The sequence below is a fragment of the Sebastes umbrosus genome, chromosome 4 (genome assembly GCF_015220745.1).
Source record: "Sebastes umbrosus isolate fSebUmb1 chromosome 4, fSebUmb1.pri, whole genome shotgun sequence".
NCBI classification, from domain to species: Eukaryota; Metazoa; Chordata; class Actinopteri; order Perciformes; family Sebastidae; genus Sebastes; species Sebastes umbrosus.
In genome coordinates, this window is record NC_051272.1 from 38,202,105 (window position 1) to 38,229,654 (window position 27,550).

A 27,550-nucleotide genomic window follows, 5' to 3' on the forward strand; every position below is an offset into this window, starting at 1 on the left:
GACACATGCGCAGTGGAACTGAAGCTGCGGTCGTGCATTTTGATTAGCTCAATTTCGGCGAGTGCAGACCAGATTTTACTGCGCATGTGTGGTACCCCAATGATATGACGTATTGATGACGCGTGTCCTAGCCTTGGGGGCTTGATGCGTGCAGGGTGGTGCAGGGTGCAGCTCGTGCAGCTCTGGTGAATGAGCGGGGTTCCTCCTCCTGCGGGTGACGTCACACATGACGCAGTGGGGAGGACGTGTCTTGTCTCTGTCTCAGGACGCAGCTGGACGGTAGCAGCTTGTTGTTGGTCTTCGAGTTGAAGACCAACAACGGGGACTATTTGTCCACCCTTCGCTCGGCTCGTGGATTCATAACAGATGGGGACTATTATGGAGGAATGAGCGTGAAAAAGGGAGAGGAGCGTTATTTGGGTTCACTGCACGGACTCCCGGGGACTTCCCGACCGGTACAGCTGGACCTGGAGCTGGACCTGGAGCTGGACCTCTACAGTGAGTACAGCAGCAGCCACGGTTACCCGGAGGCTACCCGGAGGCTACCGCCACTAGGTCACATAGTTTTGGGGCGACGTAGACAGCCTTTCTCTGCCTCTACACACTTGTGTGTGCAGAAATGAGAGGAATGTGTTGCAGTGACTCTAGGAACATTTAATTGAAGAAATCTGGCGTTAAACCCGTCAGTTTGTGCTGTAGTTTAACTGACTAGTGTTGTACTGTAGTTTAACTGACTAGTGTTGTGCTGTAGTTTAACTGACTAGTGTTGTACTGTAGTTTAACGGACTAGTGTTGTGCTGTAGTTTAACTGACTAGTGTTGTACTGTAGTTTAACAGACTAGTGTTGTACTGTAGTTTAACTGACTAGTGTTGTACTGTAGTTTAACGGACTAGTGTTGTGCTGTAGTTTAACTGACTAGTGTTGTACTGTAGTTTAACTGACTAGTGTTGTGAGGTGTCTGCTGTTAGATGCAGCATATTTATATAGATGGTTTGTATTAGGAGAGTATATTGGAATGTTAGTTGTTGTTTGGGCCTTCCTGATTTAGAGCTGGGTCAGAGTTGAAGAGACATCTGGTCAAGGTAAAGATATACCAAATGCTAAATCAGCAGGGTCCTGGGAGGCCTGGGTCAGAGTTGAAGAGACATATGGTGGCAAAAAAGAGGTGTTTCTATTTTTATTTGTCCCTCTCCTAAAACCATATGAGGAAACTAAGTGTTTGACCAGAACAAGCTCGGTATTTAAGGAGCTGTCTGTATACGTTCGAGAGAGTTTTTCTCATTATTCGGCTGGAGGCTCTCCAAGTAACGTGTTACTTGTTTACGATACTGAACTTATTGTAATAAATTTGTTATACAACTAAGACAGTGTCGGCGGAGTTTCTCTTCAAACATCTTCAACTGCATCAACACAGAAGATACAACAGAACTTGGCGTCACGAATTATCAGGACGTGTTTGTGGCTGCGGCGCAGCTGGACGCAGCCCTGCTTTCCTCCTCTCGTCCTAGGTGAGCCTACACCATTACGCTGTTTGGGGGGGATGAGGTCTGATTAGTGCTGTCCCTGGCTGTGTTGGTTTTTGGCCGCACCGACATGATTCTGTGTGGGTGAATATTTGTCATGCTGTGTTGCTGTTTGTGAGTGAAGTTCCGTTTAAATTTGTCTTATTCTCCATTGTTTTACTGCGTTGCGGGCAACGCAGTAGGGGGGAGTGATGGTAGAGTAAGAGTTAAGAATAAAAAGTAGAAGGGAAATGTTGTGTAGAGGGTAAAGGCAAGGAGCCTAACAATGAGTAACGTTAAGTGAGTTAAAAAACTATGCGGGGTTAATGAAGAAGAGCGCTCATAAACTTCTTAAACCATAAGACATGTGTAAATTAACCGCTGCGTGAAAGTTGAATAAGTGGAATTTAAGGAAAAACCTGGTACCAGGTGTATAACCAGGAATAAGGATTAAAGGAAGCCGCAGATTTGGATAAAAGCCCTCTGGGAGGCGGTTTAGTACGGGCCTAAAACCTGAATATTACATCAGGTCGGTTATAAGCGAATAACTGGAAGTGTAGAGGAAAATATTTGTAGATAGACGCCCTCTCTGGCGTGGGCTGACGAGCCACGACTGATGCCGTTTTGTCAGATATTCTACACTTCGAAGGTAGCAAAATTTAGATATAAGGAATAAAAAGGAATAAGGAAGCGGCAAAAGCATGCTTAAATAGGACAGTATGAATGAGTCGTCTTTAGAATAGATTGTTGATTGTGATTTTGGTTTTGGTTTTGTTATAGTTTGTGTTTTCGAAATTAAAGTTAAGTATATTGGCAGGCTGAAGAGGGATTCCCTCCTCCCTCTCCTCCCTCTCCTCTCTCTGTCTCTCTGTCGAGAGAGACGTCAGCACTGCAGGCTGAAATTGTGTGTCTCTATGAGTGTGTGTGCTTAGAACACGAATACTTTGTTTTAGAAAGATGGTTACTATTCCAGTGTTGTGTTTAGATTATGCGTTAGGATTAAGTTTATGGTTTATAAACTTTTTCGGGGACGTTTTAAATTGTTAAAACTCTATAAGCCTCATTGGAGGATATTAAAAATAAGAGTTAAAATATAAGCCCCGGAAAGGGAGATAGGAAAAGATTAGAGAAGATTTTATAAGTTTGATTTAAGATTGATGAACTTTTTCGGAAGACATTTAATTTGATAAATAAAGTTTATGAGCCTTTTTAAGGACATTTCTACAAGATTTAAATAATTTGCTATGAGCTTCCGAAAAAGACTTATTTAAGATAAATAAGGAGAAGTGGAGAGATTAGTATATAAACTCTGTGTAATAGATAAATATGATAGAGAGGAATGAAGAGTGCTGAGTGAGTTATGATGGTGAAGGATTTGAGAAGTGTGGAGTGCATTGAGAGTTTTTATGGTGATGATGAATGATATGGAATAATGCTTGGTGCTTAAAAGTGCAAAATATTTGTTATAAATAACCCAAAGTGCTGGCAGAAGAAAAAAGAAAAAAAAAAGAGGGTTGCAAAATATTATTGAACTAAATTGTGAAGAGAAAGATCTGGTTTTGTTTTTTCCTTTGTTCTTTGCATTTGTGGGGGAGACACGGAGAGACGGGTGGAGCCTGAACAGTGTGTCACGCGGACCAATTCGGCGACGTCAGACTCCTACCCAGACAAACTTCTGCACAAGGCCAGTACTGTTTTTGTTCACGAACTCTTTCTATACCTGCTGTTTGAAAATATGTTTGTATAAGCATTTAGGATCATTGGAAGTTGATATCTATTGCTTACATTTTCAATTTGAAGTGGGAAACAGCACATTCTGTCTATATGTGCTATTTCAAAAGAAGCTTGGCAACAGACTGACTAGTTAAGACATTTAATTAATTAATGGAGTACAATTGGTGGGTTTAAAATTCTGTTGTGGATTGGTTTAGTTTGAGCTGAACTATGTTGTGGATTCAATTTGAGACCTTAGCAAGATGTGCCACAGTGAATCCAGCTGAAAATTTGCCAACTCCAGAGGATGGTGAACCGCATGATTGTGTTCAAGAAGCAGAAAAATATTCAAGGCTTAGATCAGACTTGCAAGCCTTCCCATTGCGTGAGGCAGATTTGGAGTATTGGACGGATGGATCTTGTTATCGTGTGGGAGATAAGTTGAGTGCGGGATATGCTATTGTAAAAGCTCAAGCAAAGGGTTTTGTTGTAGAGAAGGCTGAAGTAATACCGCAGCCTGCATCTGCACAGCTTGCAGAACTTGTGGGGCTAACTGAAGCATGTTTGTTAGCAGAAGGTAAGCGAGTGACAATTTATACAGATTCTGCTTATGCTCACAATGTGTGTCATCTGTTTGGATCAGTGTGGAAGGGCCGAGGGTTTAAGAAAACCGATGGTTCTCCAATACAACATCATGCTCAAATAATGAAGTTGCTACATGCTATGATGAAGCCTAAGAAGATAGCGATAACTAAGTGTGCAGCACATAGAGCGGATTTGTCAAGAGTCACACAAGGTAATAAAGCAGCTGACGAAGCAGCAAAAGCAGTTACAGTAGCAGATAGAGTGGGTAAAGTTTTGTTGGTTACTCATGAAGTGGATTTGGAAGATAGAATCACACTTAGGGATGTGATTTTAATGCATGATGCTGCATCTGAGATTGATAAACAGTTGTGGAAAGACAGAGGTGCCACCCAGGACTCTACAGGTCTTTGGAGAAATCATGAGGGGCTGATAATAGCTCCTCCAGACCTGTTAGGTCTAATGATTCAGGAGGCACATGGGTTAGCTCATGTTGCAAGGGGGGAAGTTAAGAGAAAGATTACAAAGGAATATGGTTTTTGGGCACCGTGTCTGCTTGAGCAGATTGATTATGTTATTGGCAGGTGTATAATCTGCCTGAAAAATAATGTTCGGAGGGGTGTGATAGTTCCACCTGGTCACATTCCGACTCCAAGGGGTCCTATGCGTGAGCTAGTTGTGGACTATGTTGATATGATCAAACCAGTTGAAGGGAAAAGGTACATGTTGGTTGTGGTAGATCGATTTTCAAGATGGCCTGAAGCTTGTCCAACCAAGCGGAAGGACGCTCAGTCAGTTGCCAAGTTTTTGTGTAGAGAGGTCATAAGCAGGTGGGGGCTTCCAGATCGGATATCCTCAGACAATGGGAAAGAGTTCGTTGACAAGACAGTGAAATTGATTTTGCAAAAATTAGGAATTAAACAGCGCCTTGGTGCAGTCTATCATCCGCAAAGTCAAGGAATATGTGAAAAAATGAATGGAGTTTTGAAAAATCGGATTCTTAAAATTTGTCAGCACACAGGCTTAAATTGGGTAGCAGCACTTCCATTGGCTTTGATGATATGTCGTTCAAGTGAGTTGCGTGATTTGCACATGACACCGCATGAGTTGGCCACAGGAAGACGGATGCCAACACCTTGTTTGCGCACTAGTGGAAAGGGACCAAGTTTGGCCCTTTTGGAAGATGAAATGAGAACATATGTTGCATACATGGCTAGTTTGCACAAAAGAATATCTACATATGTTTCTGACAGGCAAAGGAAAGAGGAGGTGCAGGAGAGGCTTGATGAGCAAAAGAGGAGTACAGTGCAGCCTGGAGACAAGGTATTTGTGAAGGTCTTCAGGAGAAAGTGGTATAACGAACGACGGGAAGGACCATTTGAGGTTGTTCGCAGTACGGGAACTGCAGTTCAGGTTAAGGGATCTCCAACTTGGTATCATTTATCGCACTGTGTTAAAGCACCCAGAGAAGAGGTACAACCCTCACAGAGCCGAGATGACTCTGTGGAACAAAATAGGGGAGAACATGCAGCCGAAGGGCAGATGCATGAGGATCTCCAAAGTCAAAATCAAGAAGGGGGGATTGTCCAGATTGTGGAAAATGTTGATGATGCTGAGCATATTTTTGATGATGTCAGTAATGATAATGTTGATGATGGACAAGGAAAAGCATTTGGGGACATCAAATTCCAATATGTCCCAGAAACAACAGAGCATGTTTCAGTGGAGAGTGAAACACCAGAGGATGCAAAGAGATCTGACTCCGTTGCAAGAGAACTCGGAGGTTCAGTTGGAAAAAAGAGTCCCAGGCCAGTCCGGAGGAGGGTCAAACCTCTCCGATATGAAACTTAGGATGGTAGAGAATGTGTCACAGCTAATAACAGAGGTACCTAATAAGATTTTTACGACGCCAAAACCTGAGGAGATAGTGGTCAGATCCAAGCTTGGAAAAATGGTTATTCTTCCTTGTAAATGTGGAATAGGGAATAGCCGTATTAACTATTTTCCCAAGTGGAAAAATAGTCGTGGAGAGGATGTGGAGTTGATGCCTCCTGGAAACTACGGTCCGCCTTATAATCAAAGGAAGTACTTATTGTACAATGATATAAGGTATAAGAAAGTTGTGGATGATTGTTCACTTGCTGTGCGCAACCTTGCATGGGAAGATGAAGGGGAATATATGTGTACATATCGAGAGCCAGAGTTTAAATTTGTTCCATCTAGTCACTCTTGGATTGAAGGTTACATAAGTCGTAAGGTGAGACTTATGATAACAAACCTAAGACCTGTTGAAGCAACTACTGCAAAGGTAAATAACACACGGATAGAGGCTGCTATTTTAAATTTGAAATCAATAAATAATGATAATGCTTTCGATCAGAACACTACCTTGGCGGCAACATTAACGCCTAGGAAATTGGAGAATGTGACACAGACACTTGATAAAGTATCCTTGAAAGTGAAAGAGATGGTAAATAAGAGCCGGAAGTTTATGTTAGAGATGGGGATTAGTGTGAATAGTAGGAAGGAGATTGAGGAAGAGAAGGTTGTAAATTCATCTGAGACTGTTCAGAAGAATATTGTAGATGTGGGAAAGGAGTTTGTTGACTTGGATCAGATATCACAGGAGATGATTGAACAGAACCATGTATTGCAGAAGAGAGAAGCTAAGTGGAAAGCATATAGATTTGATGCTTCAGCGTTGGGAATTGTAGACCCATGGGCAGGTAGAAATTTATGGTTTCAGCAGTTAACACACTCAGTGAGATCAATCAAGAAATTGAAGGGTCCATGTGTGTTGAAAGTACCAACACCAGGTACATGGCCTTCAATTTTGGAGGCGATACCGGAACCATTAACTACTTCATGTCAATCTTCTGTACTGTCATGGCTCTTGTATCAACAGCAATCATCAGTGGATAAAGTGATGGCTTTATCAGTGAACCTTTTTAAGCCTAGATTGAATTGTTCTTGGTTGGCAGGATTACCATATGTGAATTTATTTGAACAACATGAAAATGTGACGACAGCGGTACCTGATCCGATGGAAGTGAAACCTGTGAGGGCAAAGTACTGTTTTTGCTCAAATGAAACTAATAAGGGGTCTGGAATGTTTATGGGAATATCAGAGTGTGATGGTTATATGATGGATTTAGGAAAGCGTGAGGATGAGGATGTGAATAAGTTGTATGAAGTGATTTTTCAAGTGTCTGTCGTATCTTTCCTGCGACAGTGCTGTTGAAGTGATGAGAAAGGATGCTCCGCGGACACTGTTCTTGCTGGTATAATAGAGTTTATTACAAACAAGCAACAAATGTCATAACGAACGTCTAGAGCGTCCGGAGGTCTCAAGTCAAATCTGAAAGTCCTGCACTTCGGGGCTCTCGCGCCTCCTTATAATGTGTTCATGTCATGCTACATCTTGAGCTGAGCGCATGACCACGAATGGCTCCTTTGTCCTACATGTATATCCTCCAGCCCCCGGTCATATCATATGATCATATGTCTCCACGCATGCTTCTTACTCATAAGTTTACAATTAGGGGTCTCACTGTTTTGTGCAAGACTTGAAAATATACCACATGTCAAAGCGTAAGCTGAGTCGAACTTTGATGGTAGAACATCAAGTTTTGCCTGGTAATGTGACTATAGGAAATTTCAGGGATATTTGGTGGATTTGTGGTGAAAATGCTTATTTATTTCTACCATACGGGTGGACAGGATGTTGCTATATGGCAACACTGAAACTCCCATATGAAGTTTTTTCTGTACAGAAGGGAGGAGCATCTGATGAGGCTCAATCTAATGTTGCTTCTGGAAGTAGGAATAAAAGAGAATTAGCGCAATTTCACAATCTGGAGTCCTACCATTGGAGAATAAGCATAGGAGAAAAGTGGGGAATAGGATTGTTTCCATGGTATGGAGTGACATTTTTGGCAGATCATATTGATAACATTACATACACCTTACAGGGCTTTGCAAACGAAACTATAAGAGGTTTCGAAATGTTGTCAAACACCCAAAGGAGCCATAGATTGACATTGTTAAAACACGACATGGCTCTTGATTATATTTTGGCCAAACAAGGGGGCTTATGTGTTGCTTTAAATTTAACGGGAGATGCCTGCTACACTTTGATTCCTGATAATTCAGATAATATAACTAATGTCATAGATGCACTGAAGCACATAAGAGATTCATTTGGTCCATCGAAAGGAGCTGGTTGGTCTGCAAATAGTTGGTTGCAGGAGAAATTAGGGCCACTAGGAGCAGTGCTAGTTCAAATTATGGTAGCAGTACTTTTATCGTTATGTGTGATGTTTTGTTTTTGCACGTTGCTGTTGACTTTTGCGAAGGCTATGATATTGAGATGGGTTGGTGTAGTGATGCCAGGAGATCAGGTTCAGATGCCATTATTAGAAAGGACTGAGTCGGACGAGGATGAGAAAGTAATGATGAAAGGTGAACTGGTGGAGAAATATCCATATTAACCACATTTAACATACTTATAGTTTTAACATTTATTTTAGAAGTGTATTCAATGATTTGAATTGTATGTTATTTCTACAAAAGATACTGGTTGGTGTTTTCTTTTTCCCTTAAGAACAACATTGGGGGAGGACCGCTATAAGAGCGGTTGATGATTCAAGGATCCCAAGCTGTTAAAGGGATTCAGAAAGTATAATAAAGACAATCAAAATGGATGAAAGACTCTGAACAAGGACATTGTGAAAATGTTCAGAGTAAACATGTCATTACTACTACATTGGGAATCGACGCTGCAGAGGAACTACAAGCTGATAAGTTCCGGTGTTTAGAAAATATAAAATGAATAAAAAATGAAAAATGATGATGGAAAAATGAAATAACATATATGTATTGTATGTACGAAATGTTATTTTTGCATGATAATTTGTGCAATTTATCATGTTTGATTCGATGCATTATGGGGCTAATATGTTGGGACCTCAGTTTTTTTTCTTGCTTTTTCGGTCCTTAGGGACATTGGGGATAGGCAGGGACAGGTCCATTGGAAGGTACGATGGGTCGACCAGCCTAAAAGTGGACATTGTTTTGAATTTATTTGCTGAGGTTTCCATATGTATTTGCTTAACATTATATTATTATGAAGACTGAGTAAAATTCCTCTTTTAATTGGGTTGGAGTACCATATGTGGCCGCCTAGGCAGAGGGGCCGTGAAAGAATTTTCCTGTCTAGATTGTTTGAGGGACACTTCAGGAAAGATAGCTGCCAGACAGGTTTTTCGCTTTCACACTCTATTAAATATTGCTGTATTGTTAAGATTATGTTGGAGGAATTATCATTTTTGACACCATTGTACACATGTTTGTTCATATTCGGTTTATCGGGACTTTAACTAGTCCCGAAGGGGGGAATATGAGGTGTCTGCTGTTAGATGCAGCATATTTATATAGATGGTTTGTATTAGGAGAGTATATTGGAATGTTAGTTGTTGTTTGGGCCTTCCTGATTTAGAGCTGGGTCAGAGTTGAAGAGACATCTGGTAAAGGTAAAGATATACCAAATGCTAAGTCAGCAGGGTCCTGGGAGGCCTGGGTCAGAGTTGAAGAGACATATGGTGGCAAAAAAGAGGTGTTTCTATTTTTATTTGTCCCTCTCCTAAAACCATATGAGGAAACTAAGTGTTTGACCAGAACAAGCTCGGTATTTAAGGAGCTGTCTGTATACGTTCGAGAGAGTTTTTCTCATTATTCGGCTGGAGGCTCTCCAAGTAACGTGTTACTTGTTTACGATACTGAACTTATTGTAATAAATTTGTTATACAACTAAGACAGTGTCGGCGGAGTTTCTCTTCAAACATCTTCAACTGCATCAACACAGAAGATACAACAGTTGTGCTGTAGTTTAACGGACTAGTGTTGTGCTGTAGTTTAACTGACTAGTGTTGTACTGTAGTTTAACTGACTAGTGTTGTGCTGTAGTTTAACGGACTAGTGTTGTGCTGTAGTTTAACTGACTAGTGTTGTACTGTAGTTTAACTGACTAGTGTTGCGCTGTAGTTTAACGGACTAGTGTTGTGCTGTAGTTTAACTGACTAGTGTTGTACTGTAGTTTAACGGACTAGTGTTGTGCTGTAGTTTAACGGACTAGTGTTGTGCTGTAGTTTAACGGACTAGTGTTGTGCTGTAGTTTAACGGACTCGTGTTGTGCTGTAGTTTAACTGACTAGTGTTGTGCTGTAGTTTAACGGACTGGTGTTGTGCTGTAGTTTAACGGACTAGTGTTGTGCTGTAGTTTAACGGACTCGTGTTGTACTGTAGTTTAACTGACTAGTGTTGTTCTGTAGTTTAACGGACTAGTGTTGTATTGTAGTTTAACTGACTAGTGTTGTCCGTCCACATGAACTCGTTAACAGACGCAGTTTGGAAAAAGTCCAACTCCAGTCTGTCCCAACATGCTGAGTGTTCATTAAAGTCAGAACTAAGTTCAGTTAGCTTGTTAGCTTGTTAGCTTACTTCTCAGTTTAAAGCTCTGTAGGAACTGCATGGATGCAGTGGAGACGTTTTCATTGTTGTGGCGGTAAATCGAGATGAAACACGGGTCTATTCCCTGAAAATGAAAACGGTGCCAACCCCGAACACTAACAGGACCATGTGCTGAGCAGATGTTCATTAGAGCAGCTGTGTGTTAAAGCAGCAGCCAGAGCCACCGTGTCTGCTCTGCTGTGTGTTTCAGAAGATTCAACCGTCTTTCAGGTGATCAAATGTACAATAGATAAAAGCATGTGCTGGTGTAGCTACTAACTGTTCCTTCAATACCAGTGCCACTGACTCCATTGGTTCCAACGTTACGGTACATTTCCACAATATGAGTCAATACTTTTCCCTTCGTGCGCCTGTTTTATCCCCATCGAAAGACTCCAGGTAATACAACACGCTGCTGCCTTGCTTCAACTGTTACTAAGAGAAGCGACCATATCACACCGATCCTTGCTGCCCTTCACTGGCTACTGTAGAAGTAATCCTTTTACAGACATATAAAAGTGTGATAAACAATGATAGAAAATATTAATCATAAACCATGTTGAACTACTGAACAGCATACAATCATAGTTGTTGTTGTGATATTTATAGATCTTAGAGATGTCCCTGCATTACCCTGGCTTCACCTGGCAGCTGTTGAATGTACAGCTCTGGACAAAATTAGGAGACCACTTCAAAATTATCAGTTTCCCTGGTTTTACTATTTATTGGTATGTGTTTGAGTTAAATTAACATTTTTGTTCAATTCTATAAACTACTGACAACATTTCTCCCAAATTTCAAATAAAAATATTGTCATTTAGAGCATTTATTTGCAGAAAATGACAACTGGTCAAAATAACAAAAAAGATGCAGTGTTTTCAGATCTCGACCAATGCAAAGAAAACAAGGTCATATTAATTTTTAAACAACACAATACTAATGTTTTAACTTAGGAAGAGTTCAGAAATCAATATTTGGTAGAATAACCTTGATTTACAATCACAGCTTTCATGCGTCTTGGCATGCTCTCCACCAGTCTTTCACATTCTTGAGGGCTTGAGGGCAAAACCAAGCCCCCAGGAAGACCACCAGGATGTCAAATCTTTATTTTTTACAATCAGCAAGTGTTTAGATCACCTCTCAAATGAGGAAAAACAAAGATATATATATATATATATATATATATATATATATATACAAACTGCAAGTCTTAGGCACATGTGACCCATATACAGTACCTGCTGCGGTATTTTTATCATTTAAGTGCCACTCTTACGAAGGATGTGTCAATATCAACACAACCTGTTAAAATCTTACACATCAATGAGTTGAATTTGGGACAACACATGTTATGTTAATTGTGACACATTAAGCAGGGCTCTAGACTAACTTTTCCACAGGGAGCACTGGTGCAACCAACTTTCTCAGTCGGTCGCACTAGCACATGATTTGGTCGCACCCTTTTTTCCATCATGCATCGGTCCCGGCAGGTTTTGTGCTTTTTGCTGTCATTGTGCTTCTTTAAAGTTTCGAGCTTAAACTGTTTTGAGCCACTAACAAGTTTAGAGTTGCCTGCAACGGACGGACCACATTGCCTAAAATAAACACACAGCATAGCGTTCCCCCCTGGAGCATCCTTTACCAAAGGAAAAGAGAGAATAACATTACACAATTCCTTGCAGCCGCAGCATTTAAAGCGACGCACCATTCGGCCGTTCATAATAACAAACCATATGCTTATCTTGCATATTATTTTCATAGACTCACACACTAATTGGGATTCATGTTTAATATGAGTGGATAATAATAATAATAAATAATAATCAGGCCAAGTCAAAATGTTGGTTGTATCTGTATTAGCCTTAGTTCCTAACATCACACGGCTTTGAATGAATCACATTAAGTACACTCCTTGGTCATAACAGCATCTAATAACTTTTACCACTGCTCATTTTAGAAACGTCAACACAACAAAACATCTTCTTTGTTTCTGTAATATGCGTTTAGATTGGTTTCCCTTAAGCCTCGCTTTCACTATGCAATTCTGTCTGATACTGTGAAAATGTAGGCTTGTTAGCTTGTCAGCATGCTAGCTACACCAGCTAACGCTGACAGCAAGTAACAAACATCTATGATCTATTGTCTGTTTGATCATCGAAACAAAGAAGACGTTTTCTTGCGGTGGCCTTTCTAAAATGAGCAGTGATGGAAGTGACTATATTCTATTCTGATCAAGGAGTTGATAACCAGACAGCGTTAGCTAGCATAGCTAGCTAGTTGAAAAGTTGTCTCAGCTACGTCCCCGGAGCTGTACTTTGGTGATGTTTAGCTACATAACGTTATATCTTGTGGAGACTCCATCCCTTATACTGTCACCAAGAGGAAAGTGTAACGTCACAGTTATCTGTACTTTCAATCAAAAGCACTAGTGACCACTAGTGCTTTTGTTTGCGAGGTGAAGGACAAGAAATTAACGTTGGTTAGTGCGGGCAAGCTAGCTGCATAGTTAAACCAGCCGCTGGAGACGGACACAGGCAGACCAGACGTAGTAACACTGCTGGAGACGGACACAGGCAGAGCAGACGTAGTAACACTGCTGGAGACGGACACATGCGGAGCAGACGTAGTAACACCGCTGGAGACGGACACAGGCAGAGCAGACGTAGTAACACAGCTGGAGACAGACACATGCGGAGCAGACGTAGTAACACTGCTGGAGACGGACACAGGCGGAGCAGACGTAGTAACACCGCTGGAGACGGACACAGGCAGAGCAGACGTAGTAACACCGCTGGAGACGGACACAGGCGGAGCAGACGTAGTAACACCGCTGGAGACGGACACAGGCGGAGCAGACGTAGTAACACCGCTGGAGACGGACACAGGCAGAGCAGACGTAGTAACACCGCTGGAGACGGACACAGGCGGAACAGACGTAGTAACACCGCTTGCGAAGCAATGTATGGAAAATGATTTAAATGGTTGAGTGGTTAAATGAGATGGTTTGACCATGGAGATTGGAGAGACGGCTAGCTCGGTCCTAGTCGTTGGTTGCATGGGTGTTCAGTTGCAGTCAGTGTCAGTGTAGTCCGCTCTCGTCAGGTACGGTGGCATGTCTAATTTAATTGCACAAATCCACAATCCTCTGCTCTGGGTTTTGGTTCTGAGTCGGTGCTGTAGAAACACAGTCCAGGCTCGTCTTCTCTTCGGTTTGTGCATCAAATTGAACAACAACTAACAGTGTGTAAAAGCTGAGCTGTCGCTGGCGGACAGTGGAGGGCAGCTTTGTTTTGCCCTCCAGGTGGGGTTTCCACAGGGCCGTGACGTCACGTGAAAACTATGAATAGACTGTGGGATTATATAGGATAATAGGATTTTTGTTATTAGTCCTACTTGTATTAGTTATTACAGCTGCTGTGCTATTATTGTGGTTGCTGTGGTTGCTGTATCTCTCTCTCTCTCTACCCAACCGGTCAAGGCAGATGGCCGCCCACCCGGTTCTGCTCTAGGTTTCTACCCGCTAAACAGGGAGATTTTCCTGGCCACAGCACATTGCAATGTTCTTGGTGGGATCTCTTGTTTGGTCTCTAAGCTATAGAGTACGGTCTAAGACCTGCTCTATATAAAAAGCCTCTCGAGATAACTTCTGTTATGATTTGACGCTATATAAAAATAAATTGAATTGAATTGAATTGAACTGTGTTATATGAAAATGGGTTCTATGGCTACCCACGAGTCTCCCCTTTACAGACATTTCCACTTTATAATAATCACATGCAGTTTGGGGCAAAAATCATGCAGTTGTTTGTATACAGTACACATGTGTTATTTCCGCCTATTTTTAAAATGGTGTGTTTGATTATTTCTGCATACTGGAGTCCCTAAACAGTCGGGAATTACATAAATTGGGTCTCACTGTAAAGCTGAGATTCTTATTGATCCAATGAGCCCAACTGTATTCATGTGTGAAGATGTTAGTCCCCATAGGAGCCATTTCATTGTAGTGAGACCATTTTTATAAATTTGACCTCACTTGGGGCGGCTGTGGCTCAGAGGTAAAGCAGGTCGTCCATCAATCGGAAAGCCGGTGGTTCGATCCCCGGCTCCTCTGGTCACATGTCGAAATGTCCTTGAATGTCCTTGAGCAACACTTAACCCCAAATTGCTCCCGAAGGCTGAGCCATCGGTGTGTGAATGAGTATTTAGATCAGATCCTGATGGGCAAAGTTGACTCCTTGCATGGCAGCCTCTGCCATCAGTGTATGAATGTGTGTGTGAATGGGTGAATGCTGAAATGTAGTGCAAGTCCATTTACCATTTACTGTATCAAATGACCTGTGATGACCTCTGGGATAATCACAGCCTTGTGAAACTTTACAACTACAAACTACAGACCTAGAGCATTCAGAGGATGGATGGATCAGACTAGAGACCTAGAGCATTCAGAGGATGGATGGATCAGACTAGAGACCTAGAGCATTCAGAGGATGGATGGATCAGACTAGAGACCTAGAGCATTCAGAGGATGGATGGATCAGACTAGAGACCTAGAGCATTCAGAGGATGGATGGATCAAACTAGAGACCTAGAGCATTCAGAGGATGGATGGATCAGACTAGAGACCTAGAGCATTCAGAGGATGGATGGATCAGACTAGAGACCTAGAGCATTCAGAGGATGGATGGATCAGACTAGAGACCTAGAGCATTCAGAGGATGGATGGATCAAACTAGAGACCTAGAGCATTCAGAGGATGGATGGATCAGACTAGAGACCTAGAGCATTCAGAGGATGGATGGATCAGACTAGAGACCTAGAGCATTCAGAGAATGGATGGATCAGACTAGAGACCTAGAGCATTCAGAGGATGGATGGATCAGACTAGAGACCTAGAGCATTCAGAGGATGGATGGATCAAACTAGAGATCTAGAGCATTCAGAGGATGGATGGATCAAACTAGAGACCTAGAACATTCAGAGGATGGATGGATCAGACTAGAGATCTAGAGCATTCAGAGGATGGATGGACCAGACTAGAGACCTAGAGCATTCAGAGGATGGATGGATCAAACTAGAGATCTAGAGCATTCAGAGGATGGATGGATCAAACTAGAGACCTAGAGCATTCAGAGGATGGATGGATCAAACTAGAGACCTAGAGCATTCAGAGGATGGATGGATCAGACTAGAGACCTAGAGCATTCAGAGGATGGATGGCTTTCCTAGCTACATTGACAATAAGGGGGTTTCTTAGCAGTTTCCAGAACATACATATGATATACAGACGTAGGAAAAATTGTTGGTACCCTTCCGTTAAAGAAAGAAAAACCAACAATGGTCACTGAAATAACTTGAAACTGACAAAAGTAATAATAAATAAAAATTCACTGAAAATGAACTAATGAAAATCAGATATTGTTTTTGAATTATGGTTCAGCAGAATCATTTAAAAAAACAAACTAATGAAACTGGCCTAGACAAAAGTGACGGTACCCTTAACTTAATATTTTGTTGCACAACCTTTTGAGGCAATCACTGCAAACAAGTGATTTCTGTAACTCTCAATGAGACTTCTGCACCTGTCGACAGGTATGTTGGCCCACTCCTCGTGAGCAAACTGCTCCAGCTGTCTCAGGTTTGAAGGGTGCCTTCTCCAGACTGCATGTTTCAGCTCCTTCCACAGATGTTCAATAGGATTTAGATCAGGGCTCATAGAAGGCCACTTCAGAATAGTCCAATGTTTTGTTCTTAGCCATTCTTGGGTGTTTTTAGCTGTGTTTTGGGTCATTATCCTGTTGGAGGACCCATGACCTGCAACTGAGACCAAGCTTTCTGACACTGGGCAGCACATTTCGCTCCAGAATGCCTTGATAGTCTTGAGATTTCATTGCACCCTGCACAGATTCAAGACAACCTGTGCCAGATGCAGCAAAGCAGCCCCATAACATAACCGAGCCTCCTCCATGTTTCACATTAGGTACAGTGTTCTTTTCTTTGGATGCTTAATTTTTGCGTCTGTGAACATAGAGCTGATGTGACTTGCCAAAAAGCTCCAGTTTTGTCTCATCTGTCCAAAGGACATTCTCCCAGAAGCTTTGTGGCTTGTCAATATGCATTTTGGCAAATTCCAGTCTCGCTTTTTTATGATTTGGTGTCCTCCTCGGTTGTCTTCCATTAAGTCCACTTTGGCTCAAACAGTGACGGATGGTGCGATCTGACACTGATGTACCTTGACCTTGGAGTTCACCTCTAATCTCTTTGGAAGTTGTTCTGGGCTCTTTGGTTACCATTCGTATTATCCGTCTCTTCAATTTGTCATCAATTTTCCTCTTGCGGCCACGTCCAGGGAGGTTGGCTACAGTCCCATGGACCTTAAACTTCTGAATAATATGTGCAGCTGTAGTCACAGGAACATCAAGCTGCTTGGAGATGGTCTTATAGCCTTTACCTTTAACATGAAGGTCTATAATTGTCTTTCTAATCTCCTGAGACAACTCTCTCCTTAGCTTTCTGTGGTCCATGTTCAGTGTGGTACACACCATGATACCAAGCAGCACAGTGACAACTTTTCACCCTTTAAATAGGCAGACTGACTGATTACAAGTTTGAAGATACCTCTGATGCTATTTACAGGACACACCTTAGTTTAACATGTCCCTATGGTCAAACTATTTTACATCTTTTCTAGGGGTACCATCATTTTTGTCCAGGCCAGTTTCATTAGTTTGTTTTTTTAAATGATTCTGTTGAACCACAATTCAAAAACAATATCTGATTTTCATTAGTTAATTTTCAGTACATTTTTATTTATTATTACTTTTGTCAGTTTCAAGTTATTTCAGTGACCATTGTGGGTTTTTCTTTCTTTAACGGAAGGGTACCAACAATTTTGCCTACGTCTGTATGATACACATACATACTGATACATGCGAGATCAGGGAAAGGTAGTAAGTGAATCATTATCCTTAAGTTGGTACAGAACAGCATCTTCACAGGCAACAGAGCATCACAAGACATCTTATCAGGCTTGTCATGCCTTGTCCCCGGACATTGAGTGAGTCCATCAGCAATTTGCTGTTTACAGAGGTTATCTGTATGGCAGAGGTGGGAGTAAGTCACACATATGCAAGTCTCAAGCAAGTCCCAAGTCACTGTGGTGAGAATCCAGCAAGTCAAGTCAAGTCATTGATCAGGTCAAGCAAGTCACAAGTCAAGTCATACGAAATTCTGATGATCTACCCCAGTTTCCACATTTAAAATCAGTTAAAGGGACTATTTGTAACTTTCAGAATTGCTTGTTAACAGCGACACCTGTGGCCGTTAAGTCAACGAAAGTCGGCGTCGGGCTCGTGCTTGCTTGCTCTAAATAGACATGAACGAGCATCGCTCAAAACAGAGAGGTGACACACGTCAGCTAAAACCACAATATCACTCTATATTTCAGCTGCTTGGCAGTAATGTTAGCTGACCAGACGAAGGTCTCTCCATGAATCACTGCTGTCTTTTCCTGCTCAGCCTCCGGTGTGAGACACTGGAGGCTGAGAAGGAAAAGCGGGTCGGTGACGGAGCTCCGCAGCAAGACACGTTATCGCCTCCGACAGGCACCCGGTCGTAGACGATAACGTGTCTCGTTGCGGAGCTCCGTCACTTCACAAGACACGGGAAATCTCTGTTGGTCTGGAGGAGCTGCAGCAGTTATTTCTGCACAAACGTCCACTGTACATTCACTAGATATTCTCAGAGCTAAACTAACTCTTCTGCAGTGTGTAGTGAGCGCGCGTTCACGTCTAGAGGTGGAGCGAGACAGCGAGGACGCGCGCGCTGTGTGATTAGAGGCAAGCAGGCAGAGGAGACGAGGCTCTGGCCACACACGAGCGCGCATATGCGAGCGCGCACGTGTCCCGACCCGGTACATTTTTACGCTTAAAAAGTTACAAACAGCCCCATTAAAAGACAGTGTTCATGAAAAGATGATTGTAGGCATACTTTACAGGGCTCATGGCAAGTCAAATTAAATTTTAAAAAAAGTTGCAATTTAAGTGTCCCTTGAAAATATAGAGTTATGGATAAATAAATATCGTTAACAAAATCTGCATACTTCATTCCTTCTCTCTTCCTTTTATTTCAATCCGGAAGCTACTTTAATAATAATAATAATAATAATAATAATAATAATAATAAACTAATAATAGCAAATGTTATGGGAATATCACGGTTTACAAACCTCCTCTGATTATTAATTGTGCACTGGTTGGATATAAACTATAGAAAATAGCAGTGAGCATGTCTCCAAATCTTGAACAGTATCGGTGATGGCTTATGGCTGAAACGCGTTTGTTTGATTGCCCAGAATAAACCTAAAAGACTCTTTATCTGTGAGTGCCGGTGATTTGTTTCTTCTAGGCTATAAACTATCCCTTAGCTATAAAACAACAAAGGCATACATTTCATGGCCATCAGAAACTTTTAGAAAAACTTTTAACAACTTACTTGATCATCAGAAAATAATGCATCGTAATTATGAATGAAGCACTCTCTGCCGTGATAAAAATCACCTGGGCTGTAATCCAATCTGTCTGGTGCTGTGGCTAATCTACCTAACGCCTGGTCACCATATCAAACACTGTAGATTACTTTACATAACGTTAGCTAACGGGCTCAGAGTTAATTTAGTTATAGTATTATCACAGTTTAGCTAACTTACTAACGTTAATCTGTTACTAACCTGAATCATATATTCATAAGAAGCTCCAGTCCACTATAAATCTAGCATAACATTAACGTAACTTGCATGCAAATAAATTATTGAATTAACATACAAATCAAACGAAATGTACCTTGAGAACACATGAAACATTAGCTAAATAACAAGGCTTTAATCACAGGGCTGTCCACCTCATGACACACTCACAGTTTAGGAGTCCTGTAGAGAGTTTTCTCTCAGAGGAAACGTATTGTTGTCTGGGCCCTCGTACAGGGAGTTATAAGAGGAGCCAAATGCCTGTTGATGCGCAGAAGGAACTGTGTAGAATAATTAATCAAAATGCCACGTTTAAGGGTTCTGTGGTTCAAAACTGCACTAAATGTAACCACCACATCTGCCGTGCGTAATTGTGCCTTAACTGCAGTGGTGCGCTGTGCTGGCTCTCTGTATACTTATCTTGTGCACACAAATTAATTAATGAGTAGAACATGATAAACGTCTATGTAAGTATACTATTGTTATTTTAATTGTTGTGAAAACCGGGACAATTTGTTAATGACTGTTGAAAACCGGGACATTTGAGTGTTTTACAGATATTTGTCGGGACTCGGGACACATCAGCTTGAAACTGGGACAGTCCCAAACAAATCGGGAAGTCTGGTCACCGTAAACAACACACCAAAATACCGGTGCCTCCATCACCCAGATTGATAACCTGTGAAATTGAGCATGCAGCTGTGTTAGCTAGTAACGTGCCCCCATAGTTTAACTGGGTATATGGCCCCAAATCAGTCCCCCGATTGTCTTTTACATTAACGATATGTCTTCTGCAATATATTCTTGATACTCTAAACAACTGCAGATAGAATCAGTCAGCAGTTATGCTTTGATATGTAAGAAAACATGCCAGTCTCTCAGCAGGAATGTTAAGAATTGACAGAGACTTTTGTCGTTGGAGGTTATGTTGTGTCAGGGTTGAAAACCCACTGGTTTGACAGGAATATCAAGACATAATTGAGTTGTTTGGCCAGGTGGCAGCAGAAAGGGCAGGCTAACATGATGTCTTTACAAACACAAGTCATGATGACGCTTCAGCTGAAAAACAAGAGACCTCGACAAGGACAAGAAAAAAACAGGATTGTGTGTGTGCTTGAGTGACCACAAGATTGATTTTTTAAAATGTGAGGTTGTGTACTAACCTGTTGTTTTACAACTGTTAATATTTTTTGAATTTCTCTTTCAGGAAAGCCTACGGAGGACAAAAATGCAGTCTTGTGCATGGATGAACGGACAGCAGAGACAGGTTGGACCACCTTCACAATCCTCACAGGATTCCTTCACCCACAACACAACGAGGAATCAGCAAGCTGGGACTGCAAATATCTCATGGCAGTACGGGACAGCGAAAACGGGAGTCCGACCACCACATAATGCAAATTTGAACTATCGCGATGGAGCTTACTCTAACAGGCAGCCATCAAATTGGCAGACCTCAGCAGTTCCTCATCAGGCAGTTTCTTCTCAGCAGTCAGCTGGAGGGAACAATTATTATCTGAAAATGTTTTTAACAGGCAATCTGCCACACTCATCTGCTAATACGCAAAGTGGATACCCTGGTTTGCCGGTCACTTGTGTAGTTCAGCAAGATCAGAACTCCTCGACCCAGAGTCCACCCAACATGGTGGAAGTAAACACTACGTACCCTCAGCAAAACATGTCAGCACATTGGAACCAGTCAGTGAGAGTACAATCAATGAGGACACGTATGAGCACAACGGATGGTAACGTTGTGTCTGATCTCCAATATTGTAGGGATAAGAATAGCTTGTTTCACAATGGACAGTCGACTAAACCTGTTTCAGCATACACTACAACAGCTACCTCACTTCCACGTGAAGAGGTGACTTACACTGGCACCTACAGACAGACTGCTCATAACAACAATCCCAAGCAAAATGTTCCTCAGCTTCGCTACTCCCCTCCAAGTTATAATACAGCTGTATCTCAGTCTTTCAGAAACAACAGCATTACAACAAACTCATCATCAAATGGACATCATTTTCTCGTTTCCAGCATGAGTCCGAAAACCCAACAATACTCAACACATAACAGCTGGGGAGAGGCCACCTCCTCCATTAACTCAAATTCATATAGCAGGCAGTATGAAGCCAGCCTTCTCTTCTCAAAAACAAATGGGCTTCCCTTAAATCCTGCTGTTGATACACAACAGGAAATGCGCCAAAAGATTGCAAAAATTGAGGACTATCTACGTAATCCATCCACTGCTGGCACAGATGGTCGTCCTCCGGTGAATACTAATTCACCTCACGGACAACAGCAGTTTGGCAGCAAGGTCAGAATAACGGCGTCCAATCAAAATATGCAACCTGTGACATCGACTGTAACGAAAACATATAACTTGAATGCCTCCCAGCCCTTACCACTCAATTCTGGACAATATTTGCCTAAAACAACCCACAGTGTTATGTCCACACAGCATAGCTTAGATGTGCCATCTGTCGTCACAGCAACACAAGATGGAAGTAAGGCATTGGTTCCTAAAAAAATTGTTGGATCTTTAAGTGATGTATCTCAACTGATGCAGTTGCCTGAGGGCATTTCACCACAGAGAAAGGAGACCCAATCATCTGTGGCAAACAATCGTGAAAGGCTTGAAATGCTCTCATCTGTCAAGGCAAATGACAGCTCCATTCACTTATCTCCTGGCCGCACAAGAGCTGTAGCTGTCGTGCAACCATTGTCACAGGAAAGTTACCAGGTTGCCAGCAAGCAGATCAGTCCTAACACAATCAGTAAATTGCCTGAGGACACTGCAACAGATGTATCTTTGAGTAACCCTGAGAAATTATTTATTTCACCATATAACAAACAGGATGGACCTGGAGTAGGACCTTATCTTTACCTGGAAAACCCAAATCAAATGAGGTACAGCAAATCTGCAATCAGGCAATCAGCAGCATCCAATGATGGTACCATTGTGTCATCTTCAAATACAGCTGGGCCTCAAGACTTGTTGAAAAAACAGTTATGTGCAGATGACACAGGATCTGAGCTGGCTATTGACATACAAGTAGACCAGCGTGTTGCACCAACTGCTCAACAATCAGTAACCTCCAAAGTGACAATGAACGAAAGCGGTGAGAAGGATGAAAGTGAGATGCCAACAGATCCAAAGGAGGTTTTAGATCTCTCCTCAGTCCCAACAACCCCATGGATGCTTGCCACGTTAAATAAGTTGATACAGGATGGCGAAAAAGCTCAGATGGAGTTAAATGATTGTTCTGAGTTTTCTACTCTACGCAAATTATTAAGCATGTTTTGGGATTGCAACTTAAAAAAATTGTTACATGACCTCAAGACTTGCTTGTACAAGGATTGTGTCGCTGGTATTGAAAAATTCTGCAGCGAACATGAAACACCAGACTCTGTCATACTGTCACAAGTAGAGAGCGGCTTTGGGAAGCAGCTCGAAAGCTACCATGTCCTCAAAGATAATGACGTTTACTCAGAACGGCCCTACAAGTCATCATGGTTGAATATTAATGAGCAGCTTGATGACATTGACAAAGATTTTGACTTCCCGTGGTCTTTGAAGCGTCGTCTTCACACGCTCGAGAGTGACAGCCAGTCAGATCAGGTCGAGACAGACGACGGCATTCCTGTACAAATTGCAAGTGAGGTGTCAAACAAGATGTTGTCATCGATAAAGCTTGAATCAGTTGACTCAAGTGAAGAAAAACAAGACTCCACTGTTGAAGCCATTTCAACACAAACTGCCTCTCCTAATAAAGTGGAGAGTGATTTCAGTGACCCATATTCATTTGAAATCCAAGTTTTGCCTCCAGAAGAGGCCAAAGTTATCTTTGAGCAAGTACAAAGCAAACTGCCACAAAGTATGGACACGGACAACCAGCCAGAGATAGTCACGAATAGCTCTGCGGAGAGTGAGCTACCTAGGATTACAGATGCCCCATTGAGTGACCGAAAACTGGAGAATGAGTCATTCTGTCCAATAGAAGAGGTTTGCTGCATTGAAAGGTTGAAGGAAATAATTTGGGGGTCAAACACTGCTTCTTTAAGTAAATGCCAGTGCAAGTACAAGCAAAGTCATAAAGATGTCACTGAGAAGACCATGGTCAAGGAAGAGGTGGCAGTACAAAAGAAAGATGAACTGTGTGCGATCAGGTCTGACAGTAAATTCCACTCTGCCACAGAAGGAGAGAATCAAGCGAAGGGCAAGGACAACGACAGCTATCAGGTCATGACATTTGACTGGCCTGAGCTATGCAATGAACTCAGTCACACCATTGACTTAACCGAAGATGACAACAAACCTCACTCCTATTCTGACAAAGAACCACAGAACGTTTCCCAGAGAAGCATAAATAGTAGCCAGTTGAGTATTATTCTCATAAGTAAAAATGAAGATCATCTGTCCAGCCTTGAAAATGAATTTCGAAAGCAGATACCAGACTTGGAAAATGAAAGCAGCCAATCAAGTGGTTCAGACGAGAAAGAAACCAAAAAAATCTCCAGAAGTGCAACTGAAATTCAATCGGATCCTGAAGTGGGTTGTGTACAAGATCAGTTGAGATTTATAGGAAATGCGCAGTCATGTACTTCGGACAGCAGTGACAAAGAACTTGAAAATCTCTCTAGCAGCGAAAGTGAAGTTGCCAGTGAGATGTCAGACCTCGAAGAACATTCTGAAGCAGCTCAGCTGATATCTACAAATGAGGAAGAGTCATCATTGGAAACTGAAGAGGAAACTGAAATTAGTGTGACCGGTGCCCGACAGACAACTTGGAGTGGTAAACATGAAACTGCTGAAAGAAAGGGGAAGAGACTAAGCGGTCATGATAGATTTTTCCCAGTTTTTAAGAAATCAAAGAAATTCCATGTCCTTGAGGGTGCTTCAAAATGTGGGAAGATTTTTCTTGATGAGACTGATGGTGAACTTTCAGCCTCAAACGTTCGAACTGTAGAACTGGTACTGTTTGGCTCAACACCACAAGATAAGCGTGTTTTAACTGGCAGCAGAAAGAGCCATGTTTCATCTCCAAATGCTGTGTTTGATGCAGTACCAAGTCCTCCACTAGTTCTGACTGTGAATCTCAGTCCCATGAAGAGAAAGTCCAGGAAAACTATCTCAACATGGGAATTTTCAGTCAAACAGCTTTACAAAAAATGGAAGATAAGTTTACCACCAACTAAAATCAGGCGCAGAAGCAAACTGAAAGCACAGAAGTGTAGTTCATTTGGGGGGAGTCTCAAGAAAGCTGATACGGTCGGGCCCGCCAACAATGAGGAGCTGCCATTTTCCTCTGAAATGAGGATCTGGAATAAAAAAACTAAGCCCTGCTTGACACTGAAGAGGAGGTGGTCCCTCTCAAACAGACTCAAACGTGGAGAGGAGAAGACAGAGAACCACACCATCACACTCAACCAGCCTGCTGATCAAGAGAGAAGTGAGGCTGAAAATGGAAGCCATGCTGTCATGCCCCTCCAGAATAGCGATGTCCTGAAGTTCAGTGTCTTACCCAATTCCTTCAGCTTCAAAGATGGATACAATGGGACAAAGGAAACCAAAGATCCCGTCCCAGGTAAATGCTAACATTGAGATTAAAGAGGTACTACAGCAATTTTAGATTGACTTGTTAATATGGCTTAAGCTCCAAAAATAATCCTACACTTCCCATAATGCAACTCGGTAGTGTCTTTTTGTTAGTCCCTCTGCCTGATAAACACCCATATTTTTCAAACTCCTTCCCCCAGTCTGTATCAAAGGCTTACTACTAAAAACTTGATAACATCACCACAATTATTTCCCCCGTGAACCACAGAGACATTATAGAACTGAAATACATCTCATGACAAGTGCACTAAATTTGATCAGTGGTTACTGTCATAGAAAAGCAGGCACTTAATTCAGAATAAAGAAAGACAGTATCATAGAAAAATAAAAATAAAACTATTTGACATTACTAGGGCTGTCAATCGTTTAAAATATTTAATCGCATGATAGTCCATATTAATCGAGATTAATTACAATTTGTATCTGTTCTAAATTAACCTTAAGGGGAGATTTGTCAAGTATTTAATACTCTTATCAACATTTATGCAAATGTAAGTATATATTTATCATTGGAAATTAATTAACAACACAAAACAATGACAGATATTTAGCATTAAAAAAACTTGCTCCAATCATAACATGTCAAACTGCAGCCCAACAGGCAACAACAGCTGTCAGTGTGTCAGTGTGCTGACTTGACTACGACTTGCCCCAAACTGCATGTGATTATCATAAAGTGGGCAAGTCTGTAAAGGGGAGACTCGTGGGTACCCAGAGAAAGCTAGTATGACTGGGTTGGTACCGATGGATTCATCAGGTTTTCTAGTTTCATCTGATACCAGTATCTTCACTCTAGCTTTAAAACTGAGCCCGGTACATCCTCTGGAAGATCAATTGTGTTAATGTGTTTAAGAAATTAGTGGCGTTAAAACTAATTTGCATTAACACGTTATTATTATCGCATTAACTTCGACAGCTGTAGATATTACATTTTCTTCTACAAAGTAAAGCCACAATGTGACAGTGTTGAGCAGCTTATTTATCTGGACTGGTCATGTCATGCATGAACAGACTCGAGACAGAATTATTCCACATAAGACAACATGTTTGAAAACCAAACTCCACCGTTTTGCCCAGATCCAGGTAATCCAGAAACTCTTGAAGTTTTAAAATGGAAAAGGGGGGGGGGGGGTTCCTCTCCATAATTCAAGTGATTATGTATTCTGTGATGCTTTTGTTTTAAAGAAATATGTTTTTCTTTCCCAGACAAGCATGAGTTTGTTGAAGGAAAGAACAAGAGCCACAACAATACTGTCATGAGGGCCAGAGGTAACGAATACATCTGAAACGTGTATAAATGATTCTTATTTAAGTATTTCTTTATTATTTAGGCAGTGATTACAGTTTTCCCTAATTATTATAAATGAACTGCTCCGTAGGTACATGGTATTCAATCCCTGAGAGGAAGTGTTTTTCGCCTTCCGTTCCCAAGACTGACAGCATCTTCCATGAGTTTCAGAAGAAATACAACGAGAAGACGCTGACACCCATCATTAATGAGTAACAGGACAGGCGGAGGTTTCCCTGGCAGCAGACCATTTTTAAGTCAAGTATTGTCTTCTGTGTGGGAAATGTTTCATTTGAGAAATTTGCTTCAACAACCTTGTTGTTACAGAAATGATGTCTTTGTGTTTTTATACTTTTATACTATACTTATATTTGAAGAGTAAATGGAAGTTTATGCTCTTAACAGTCTGTCAATAAGAGTTCCTACTGTAATACAGGTCACGTGTTCTCATCAGTTTGCACATAAAAGTGTCTGTTTACTATAAAATCTTTCAAGTCATCCACTTCAGATACAGTTCCCAAGGTGTCACGATAATATTTTACGCAAACTAACGCAACAACAAACTAACTAACTATCATTTAGACATGCTGTATATTTCAGCTACATATTTATATTTTTATATTTTTAAAATGTTTTTCTACAATATTTGCATCTTGGACATATTTTTTTTATAAGAAACAAGAAACTTGATGAACAAGTCACTGTTTGAAACTCTTTTTTTTACCAGAAATAAATTCACTTTTCACTGAGCAGAACTTCCATTCGTCTGTTGTACTGAAGCACACAAACCAAATCAACTTAATCAAGTGTCCAAACATCACCACATGGCTGCGTGCGTTGAGGAACACAGGTACATACTCTGATTTGGATTATCCAAGATGTATGGATATCTTCATGCATCCACAATCAGAATCAAGTTTTTTTGTCAATTACATAAAAGGAATTTCACTCTGGCTTTTATGCATCTCTCTAAATGAAATAAATATCTGTGCCTGGAACCACAACACTGCAATACTTTCCATATCTACCACAATACACAAGATAGGACCCAACACAATGCATGCTGGGAAACATGCCCACAAGCTAACAATTAGGAACTTTTCCAGGTTTATCAAGTTATAAATTAGCTCATTTACACGCCATCATTTAGATGATGGTTCACAAACAACTGCAGGACAAAGCCAGGGTCATGCGGGGACATCCCTAAGGGCTACAAAACATCATAACAGTAACAGTGATTATATGCTTTTCAATAAGGTTATATGATCAATATTCTTTATCATTGGTTAACATATTTCTATATCATTTTAAAAGTTTTGCTTCCACATGAGCTGAATGATTAGATCAGACATTTACTGAACTAATCATTTTGTCTGAAGACCGAGCTTCTTTATTATTTCAATCATTAATCATCAAATCATTATAATAATTATTATTATTATCATGTAGTTAAACTATATTTGATAGAAGGATAGGTTCATTATCAATAATACATCATTACCTTATTTCTTTTTCTATAATTACTAATTTCTGTTATTTTATTTAAATTTTATTTAACTTATATTATTAATTAATTTATTTTTTCAATATTTGTTTTG

At 41.1% G+C, this 27,550-nt stretch overlaps 2 protein-coding genes across 2 annotated transcripts; both read left to right on the forward strand.

Annotated features, from left to right (window-relative positions):
• The first annotated feature begins 94 nt into the window (after positions 1–94).
• On the forward strand, positions 95–26,702 carry si:ch211-106e7.2 (serine-rich adhesin for platelets). The gene is made up of 4 exons (XM_037767633.1): positions 95–498; positions 20,252–24,632; positions 25,871–25,933; positions 26,044–26,702. Exons 2-4 carry the CDS (start codon positions 20,273–20,275, stop codon positions 26,166–26,168), a joined length of 4,548 nt encoding a protein of 1,515 aa, XP_037623561.1. The 5' UTR covers positions 95–498; positions 20,252–20,272; the 3' UTR covers positions 26,169–26,702.
• LOC119486725 lies at positions 5,944–7,039 on the forward strand. The gene is made up of 2 exons (XM_037767039.1): positions 5,944–6,605; positions 6,645–7,039. The coding sequence occupies exons 1-2, from the start codon at positions 5,978–5,980 to the stop codon at positions 7,037–7,039; spliced, it is 1,023 nt and encodes a 340-aa protein (XP_037622967.1). The 5' UTR covers positions 5,944–5,977.
• Positions 26,703–27,550: the final 848 nt, after the last annotated feature.